At 36.7% G+C, this 9,186-nt stretch overlaps 1 protein-coding gene across 1 annotated transcript; it reads left to right on the forward strand.

Moving 5' to 3' along the window:
- Positions 205-5,412, forward strand: LOC109722432 (COMPASS-like H3K4 histone methylase component WDR5A). The gene is made up of 3 exons (XM_020250499.1): positions 205-1,011; positions 4,027-4,348; positions 5,024-5,412. The coding sequence occupies exons 1-2, from the start codon at positions 211-213 to the stop codon at positions 4,345-4,347; spliced, it is 1,122 nt and encodes a 373-aa protein (XP_020106088.1). The 5' UTR covers positions 205-210; the 3' UTR covers position 4,348; positions 5,024-5,412.

Consider the following 9,186-nt stretch of genomic DNA (forward strand, 5'->3'; position numbering starts at 1 on the left):
CGTTAAGCAAAATATGGATTTAAGATATAAATAATTTATTGATCAGATTTTTAAATTTTATTTTTTTAAAAATAAAAATTAAAAACTTTGAAAATAAATTTTTAAAAATTAAAAATTAAATTTTATACCGAAATAGTTTCTTTTCTCGAAAATAATAAAAGATGTTTTTCAAAATTTAGTTCTCAGACGAACGCAAGGCGTAGATTTTCTATGCAAATTGGCCTAAATATTATCCCTATCCCTGATAATGCAATAAATAAAAAACAAAACCCCGCTCCGACCCTTCCCTCCAAAACCCTTCCCCTCACCTCGTCTTCTCCGGCACCGATGGCTTCCGCCGCCGACGCCTCCGGGGAGGACGCGGCTGCGGCGGCGATCTTGCCGCCGTACGAGCTCCGCGCGACGCTCTCCGGGCACAAGCGCGCGGTCTCCGCGGCGAAGTTCTCCCCCGACGGGTCCCTCCTCGCCTCCGCCTCCGCCGACAAAACCCTCCGCATCTACTCCGCGCACTCGCTCTCCCTCCTCGCCGAGCTCTCCCCCGCCCACGGCGAGGGGATCTCCGACCTCGCCTTCTCCTCCGACGCGCGCCTCCTCTGCTCCGCCTCCGACGACCGCTCCCTCCGCCTCTGGGACCTCGCCGCCCCCGGAAACCCTACCCTCCTCAAAACCCTAATCGGCCACACCAACTACGCCTTCTGCTGCGCCTTCAACCCCCAGTCCAACCTCGTCGCCTCCGGCTCCTTCGACGAGACCGTCCGCGTCTGGGAGGTGCGCTCCGGGCGCTGCCTCCGCGTCCTCCCCGCCCACTCCGAGCCCGTCACCGCCGTCGACTTCGACCGCGACGGCGCCCTCATCGTCTCCGGCAGCTACGACGGCCTCTGCCGCGTCTGGGACTCCGGCACCGGCCACTGCGTCAAGACGCTCATCGACGACGAGAGCCCGCCCGTGTCCTTCGCCAAGTTCTCCCCCAACGGCAAGTTCGTCCTCGCGAGCACCCTCGACAGCACCCTGGTGAGAACCCAATCTCGACATTTTGTCTCTTTTCCTGTGAATTTTGCTGCTTTGAGTGTGTAATTAAAAGTTAGTGTAATAGGGGCCAAATGTGAACTATGGATCATAAGCAGCGCTGCTGTGAACACACTGGATTGAATTAGGATAGTTTCAGGAATAGCTGTTCTACTAATCACAACAAACACTCCCCCAATGGCAAGTTTGTGCTCGCGAGCATGCTCAACAGCACCCTGGCGAGACCCTGATTTTGACATTTGATTTTCTGTGAATTTGGCTACTCTGAGCGTGTAATTGTTAGCGTAATAGGGGCCCAATGTGAATGGTGAATCATAAGAAGCGCTGCTGTGAACATGCTGGGAATAGCATTATCCCTCTTTTTATCTCCGAATTAATCCACTAATCACAAGGAATGCATCCTAGCGAAATTCTCCCCCAATGGTAAGTTCGTCTTCACAAGCACGCTTGACAGCACCCTGGTGAGACCCCGGTTTCGACATTTTGGTTCTTTTCCCGTGAATTTTGCTGCTTTGATATGTGATTAAAGTTAGTGTAATAGGGGCCAAATGTGAACTATGGATCATAAGAGGCGCTGCTGTGAACACACTGGATTAAATTAGGATAGTTTCAGGAATAGCATTATCCCTCTTTTATCTCCGAATTAATGCCCTAATCGCAATAAAGTGAACAAACGTATCCTAGCGAAATTCTCTCCAAATGGCAAGTTCGTGTTCGTGAGCATGCTCGACAGCACCTGGTGAGACCACAATTTTGACATTTTCCTTGTAAATATGATTAGGCACATGGAAAACAAAAAGTTGGTTCTTTGAATAACCCTAGATTATGTTTTATTTAGTCAGGGGATAATTCAGGATTAGCTGAACTAGGATAATTAGGTATAACAATTATAAAAGTATCGATAGCACTTTGTTAAGACCCGCTGGACTCGGTGATTTGATACTATTGCTTTGTGCGAGTATGTAATTGTGTGGGATTAGGCAAAGTAAAAAAAAAAAAAGAAAAAAAACGAAAGCCGCTTCTTTTAATTTCCTATTAGAAGGTGAACCCTATATTAAGCTTTTGTTTAGGGGATAGAATGTGACAAATAAATCATTAGACATTAAACGTGGGTAATCTCTTTATATATTTTTTGCTTTGTTTGAGTTTTTAATAGTGTGTGTAAAAGTTGCTTCATTTTTTTTTCTGTTAGATGTTGAACACTAGATTAAATGTTGGTTAGGGGATAACTGGGTAGAAATTAAGCACTCCATTAATGAGGCCAATGTGACAAATGAATCATAACAACAGCTGCCATGGAAATATCGGATTGAACTAGGATAAATGGATTTAGCCTGATCATAAGAATGCCGGATAGCACCATGGTGAGACCTGCTGGGCTTGGTGTTTTTGACAATTTCTTGGTTGATCTATTGTTTTGCTCGAGTGTATAAGCGGGTGTGATTAGGCAAAGGGGAATAAAGGGGGGAAAAAAAATTGGTTCTGTGAATTTCTGGTTGGAAGTTGAACTCCAGATTGAGTTTTTTGTTGGGAGATAAAACGTGACAAATGAATCATAAGAACAGCTGCTGTGAATATAATGGATCAAATCATTAAGGAAGGATGATTTCAGGAATAGCTTGTCCATCCAGCTGCTGGAATAACACTATTCCTCATTTAGGCCCCACTTGTCCTGATAACCACAACATTTATCCTTTGTCGTTTTGCTGTTGTACGTCCAATGTAAACCCAAAAGATAGAATTGATAATCCTGCAATCATTATAGTTGTGCCAGCAAAGTAAAACTAAATGTGAGATAGACTTTGTTTGTTGTTATATCCGAATAATGGGATTGCTCAGAAATTATAAGTTATTCATGCATAACTGATCCCTGAATCAAGAACGTACATTGGATGAATTTTGTAGGTTTTAAAGATTAATAACTGGAATAGTTAGATACAATTGGAATGCTGGTTGAAAATTCTTGTTACTTGTTAAAATCTTAGGGAAGGCATTCCATGATCGAGAACTTTTATTTCGCATTGTTGGACCTTTTTAAGGGCACTGCCTGCATTAACTCTTTGTAGTATATGGATGTTCAAGTTTGTTATTGATATCTTCTTTCGTTCTTAGAATCGGGGAATAATATGTGGCTCGGAACGGGCCAACGTCATAGGCTCAGAGCTTGGACAAGCTCGTCTTTTTTTCTTCCTCACTGAAAGTGAGAAACCAAACTCTAGTTGAACAAATTTTGGTGTTAACTTTTGTGATATATTATGAGATGAACAAAAATTAGCATATGCACTAGTAATGTGAATTGGTTTTCTGGACATATTTATTTTAATAATTCATCATATTCTGTCATTTTTGCCTTAAAAATGTTATGGTATGAATTCGTTCTTATGACATCAGTTGGGAAGGCTATCTCAATTTTCATCAAAAGTTTATCTGGAAACCTCATCAAGTTGTCTAGATTTTTATTGAAGTAATGCAGTGCTGGAGCAAACAGATACCATGTTGGTGATAGTTCCATTCAACATTAGCTCATATTGCCTTTGCCTAATCGTTATGCTTTTGTAGACTTGTAGTACTCAAGTAAGTGAAATAACTGTCATATTTCACTGAAGGAGTAAAAGTTTGGTAACTTTCTTTTTCTCCAAATCTTATAAGAGCAAGAATAGTGGTGGTGTCCTATCACCATATACAATTCGATGGAAAAAAGTTCAAATCCTCCTTTGTGTTTTAGCTCTAACTCTATTTCAAGACCTGACAATCGGCCTAACCACATAAGTAAGGAGAGTTTATAGATAGCATTCCATTTTTAGCCATATAAGTATGCTGCTATAACACCTCAGCTGTTTTTGATTATTTGAGATCAATACTGTACCAATTTATTTCAGTAATTTTAAGTGCACAAGATACAGTTCTTGTTGATATTTGTATTGTTTGGAAAGCATTCAAAAAAGATACTTTCCCAATATAGATGTTGCTGATACATGCCTGCCTAAACTTTCTATTCAGCGGCTCTGGAATTATTCTGCTGGGAAATTTCTAAAAATATACAATGGGCATGTCAACAAGAAGTTCTGCATTCCGGCTGCATTCTCGATTACGAATGGTAAGTACATTGTGAGCGGCTCGGAGGACAACTGTGTGTACTTATGGGACCTTCAAACGAGGAAGATCGTTCAGAGACTGGAGGGCCACACAGACACGGTCATCGCCGTTTCGTGCCATCCCAAAGAGAACATGATCGCGTCGGGTGCGCTAGGTAATGATAAGACGGTTAAAGTATGGGTGCAGAAGGAAGAGGATCAAATGATCAAATGGAAGAGTAAATAAGGTTGTTTCCTCTTGCTTTCCTCTTGACTTGGTTAAAGGTTTTGAGCTTTTGTTCTCCTTTTCCTTTGTAGATTGGAAAAATGTTTCCTTAGGTCGGCTAATCTAATTTTTGTCTACATATGGAACTAGGCATTTTGAGGTCACTGGAAGCTTTGAAGAATCACGCTTTATAAGAAATCCGTTCTAATACTAAAGTCCATTAAGAACCATTTTCCTAGATACGAAACTAGGCGATTTTTGTCAAAATTTTTATGTCACTGGATGCTTAGAAGAGTCACGCTTGATAGTAAGTCAAATTTAAATAGTAAAGTACCATGTAGGGGGAATATACTACCCTAAAAGAAATCAGATTTAGTAAGATTTGACGACATTTATAAATTAAACCCCTAGATTATTGTTATTATTATAATAGAGAGACTCAACATAGCGTGCAAGTTACTACTAAATTTAACTTGTTCTGACATATTCAAACAGCCCTAAAACTCTGTAGAATGGATTAGCTGTTAATCCATTATGAATCTTTCTTTTCTTATGTCAGATTAATTCTAATTTTTTTGTTTTGTGATCTAAACTCGATAATTCCTCTAATTTTTTTAATTTGTCACAGAGCCTGAGTTATTTCAATTTTCAAGTAGTATTTATTCTTTTCTTTTTTTTTTTTTTTTTTTGGCTGCAGAATTTGGTTTTGCATGTGATGTGGAGGCTAACAGAGTAACTTGGACTTCCTCTTTGAGTGGATTTGATTGTTGTCTAAAGCTGAAACACTGAGGCAAAAAGATAAGCAACGCTTATCTTATCTACTAAATGTTTCTTATTTACAAGATTTTCAGTTATTTCCAGCCTTAGTTTTCATGTGCTCCTTCCATATGCGGATATGCCTTCCCTCTTTATTTGTGTCCATCAGTACGGGCCGTACCCACCATACCGTATCGTACCGATAAGATATCGGCATGATACGACTCCATGCCAATGGCATCGCTTAAAACCCTTATATGCCATACCGTACTATGTCAGTAAGTTTTCGACACAATTGGGTGCCATAATTAAGTGTTATTATTAATCTCATCATCTTTGCCTTTCTTGTCAATCTTATTTGAGGTAGAGCCTGTTTGACCCAGATAATGCTTTTATAGAGGCTCTAGATTCAGAGCTTCTCACTGCCGCATATATAAGCAGACGCTTTTGTGGGTCTCAATAGTTCGTTTCATCTTTTTTCCACACTAAAAGTTTCTAACAAAGAGGCGCCTTTGCCTACCAGATTCCTTCCAAATAGAGCATGCCCCTATCATCTTTAAGCATGATAGTTTCTTTGGGTCAATTGCAAGTATGGTTTCGTCCTCGAAGTTTTGATTGTAACGCTTTGGCATTTGGAGATCAACTCTGATTTCAATTTCATTCTCAGAGTATTTGTTTTACCACGTAGTCTCTGAGCTTCGTCTTCTGCTTCAATTTTTACTTTCCTGAGATTTTTAATTCCAACAAAACAAATTCCAGCGATGATTCTGACGGTAGCGTCTTTCTGAGACGGTGGGTAAACAAAATGGCTTGAATTTTTATGCAGAGTAAACATCTGAGCCTAAATTGTTACAGTTGAAATCGCGAGGACAAAATTGATTTGTAATTAATCCAACGTTTCTCATGTCCTGGTGACCGAGTTTCGATAGTAAACATTTTCCTGAGCCTGATTTGGTCCAAGATACATCTTTCTGAGAGTTTTTACTTCAAAAATGTGGTGATGAAAGATTGTGAGATTATATTTTAGGTAATAAGATACAGAACGTATCTGAACTGTGGGCCAGTTTGAATCAGCTGTCAAAACTTCCAAAATTTCGAGTTTAGTATTTAAGCCTTTCAATTTGTTTGATTTGAGTCAGTTAACAGTATTTTGACGTCAAAAATTAAATGTGTTGTTTATTTTTATAAGTTTAGTTAGGACACTTCATGCAATTCTCATAACTAGAAACTCATTAAAGTAAATAATTAACTTAAAAGTAAAAATTTATATAATTTACCTGAACTATGGATTATTTTGATTTCGCTATCTAATCTTTCAAAAATTTGATTTTACTATTCAATCTTTCAATTTGTTTGATTTGAGTTAGTCAAGGATATTTTGACTTCAAAATTTAAATGCGTTGTTTATTTTTACTCGTCTAATTAGTATACTTCATGCAATTCTTACAACTATAAATTTATTGGAGTAAGTAATTAACTTGAATTTCGAAGTCAAAGTATCGTTGATGGACTCAAATCAATCAAATTGAAAGGTTAGCTCTAATGTCAAAATTTTGAAAGATTGGGTAGCCTATTCAAAATGGTCCATGATTCAGATAATTTGTGTGTGTTTTCACCTCTTTGTTAATTGTTATTGTGCTTGCTTTATTCCTTAATAAGAAAAATTAATACAAACACTTTCCATGTTTTTCATGACTTTTTTATGAAATTGTTCTTCAGTAGTTGTCAATGCGTCGACACACGCAAACACTGATTGCTAGCTCTTACTTGACTGTATGCTTTTGTGCATAAAATAATATAAGGGTAAAATGTATGGAGACCCCCTGAACTTTAGCTTGTTCGCAAATAGGTGCTTGGACTTTCAATTCTGATAGAGAGATTTTTAAAATTTTATCAAATAGTTTAATAGACCTCTCTCTTCAATTAAACTATTTTATAAAGTTTGAGCAGTTTTTTTTTTTTTTTTTTGCCAGAATTAAAAGTTCAGACGTCTGTTTGCAAAAGAGCTAAAGTTCATGAGGTCGCCATACATTTTTGCCAATAATGTATATATCAAATAATCATAATGTTAACTGATCTAAATTTGCTTACATGGTAATTTGCTTAGTTACTTGATTTTGATTTTTGAATTTGATTTGTGCCCTGGAGGGTTAACCCCCAAAACCTCTTGAAATCCTTAAAAAGGGGAAAGTAAAGGGAAAAAAGTCTACCCTGAACTTTAGGCCTCGTTTAGCATCGTTGTTGTTTTTCTTCTTTTCTCTTTAGAAAATTTATGTAAAATAGTGTTGGATCGGTGACCCAAACTATATTCCAAAAGTTCGAGTTTTAAGAAAGATATAATTAATTCATTTAAAGTTTACCGACACAACTCTCATGGGTCTCGTGATGCTGGTTTTTTTGAGCCACCAATTCCTTGCCCCCTCTCCCCTCCCCTCCGAGCACCTAATCGTTGGCTCTAATCATTAATTCCAAATTCAAGCCGTAACTAATTCAGCGTACAGGCAGTGTCAATAGGTCTCGATTATGATACCGTTCAATCAGCTTTCTGCCACTTTGAACATGACTCGATTTAACTTGACTTTCTGTCATTCCAACGTGACTCGGCCCAACTTGACTTCCTGTCAGCGGATAAAATGCTGGTCTCTTTAAATCAACAAATAGTTTTGAAGGAGATAGTGGATTGTTTGTAATCCTTTCATCTAAATTATTTATTTGGCAACAAAAAAAAAAAAAAAAATCTTGGAAGCAACTTATTTTGTCTTTCTCATTTTTTTAAAACAAGTTTTTCTTCATCATTTGAACGGAATGCATTGCAAGCTAACCAATAATGACAATAAAAGAAAATTGTTCTACCAATATATCAAATTATACAGAACGAAACAACGATTATACCAATGGGGACCTTAGCTCCTCAATTTTTGCAATTAGATCTTATAAATTTTATCAAATAGTTTGATTCGTTTTGTGTCGTGTTGTGCATATAATGTATATGATAGAATAGGATAAATAAATTTCTTTAATTGCTATAGTTTAGGGGAATCTCTGTATATTTTCCCCAATAAAAACTGTGAAGTGCTTTATTAGAGTATAAGTTGCATTATGTATGAAATAGCTTTGCTTTGTTTGTGGTGGTTATTCTAAGTTTCAACTTGGTTCAATCATGTCATTACTTTTACCTTTAAATTATTAGAATTATAATACTTCCAAAAGTAAAAAAAAAATATTTAATTTTATCCTATTTTTGATGATGAGATGTTCTTATCAAATGATGAATGCAATTAAATACGATCCAAACTACTTTTTAAAAGTTAAATTATATAATTAATATTTGTCAATTTTAAGATCACTAGAATACAATACACTGATATTTCTTTTTTTTAAAAAAATTCAAATATATTAAATCATGTGCGTAATCACTACCGCATTTGATTATTTAATAGGCCCAGAAAAAAAAATGATTACCACATGAAATTTTTTTATATTTTATTTGAAATAATCGCATATGATTTCTACAATGATATCAAATAACAAATATATTTCTATAAAATTTAAATTATCAAATTTATCTTTCTAAACGTCATCCCGTTTGCAGATATATCTTTCTGTTATCAAAATTTAGATAATTTAGAAAAGTTAACCACAGTTAGTTAAGGTGTAAAATGACTTTTTTTTTATTTTTATTTTTTTTAATCTCTTATACATATAATTTGTATTCTAATGTTGAGTCCCATCATTTTTTTTGCCCTCTTTTTTTTATCCATGGCGACGATGAGATCTACGGTTGCGGCGACATCGAAGGCAAGGCTCTCGATCGCGGCAAATATGAGGAATGTTGCACGTGCTGCGGCGAAGGCAAGGAGAGAGAGAAAGAAAGATAGTTTTTTATAGATAAAAATTTTTAAGGGCAAAATAGCCATTTTACGTTTTAATTATTAAAAAGATAATGGTGAATCAAACGGTAAGGACATATATGAATCAACTAGAACTCTTAGAGGGATATATTTGTAAACCAGAAAATTTTTAAAGGAATAAAATTGATAACTTAAGTTTTATTAGGGTATATTTGCTATTGGTTAAATTACAAAAAATTCACTGTCAATACCC

The sequence above is a fragment of the Ananas comosus genome, linkage group 1, assembly GCF_001540865.1.
Source record: "Ananas comosus cultivar F153 linkage group 1, ASM154086v1, whole genome shotgun sequence".
Classification (NCBI taxonomy): Eukaryota; Viridiplantae; Streptophyta; class Magnoliopsida; order Poales; family Bromeliaceae; genus Ananas; species Ananas comosus.

Coding starts and splice junctions, on each gene's coding strand:
- LOC109722432 (XM_020250499.1), top strand. CDS start 211: ATGCAAATTGGCCTAAATATTATCCCTATCCCTGATAATGCAATAAAT. Junction 1,012..4,026: donor GCACCCTCGACAGCACCCTG/GTGAGAACCCAA, acceptor CTTTCTATTCAG/CGGCTCTGGAATTATTCTGC.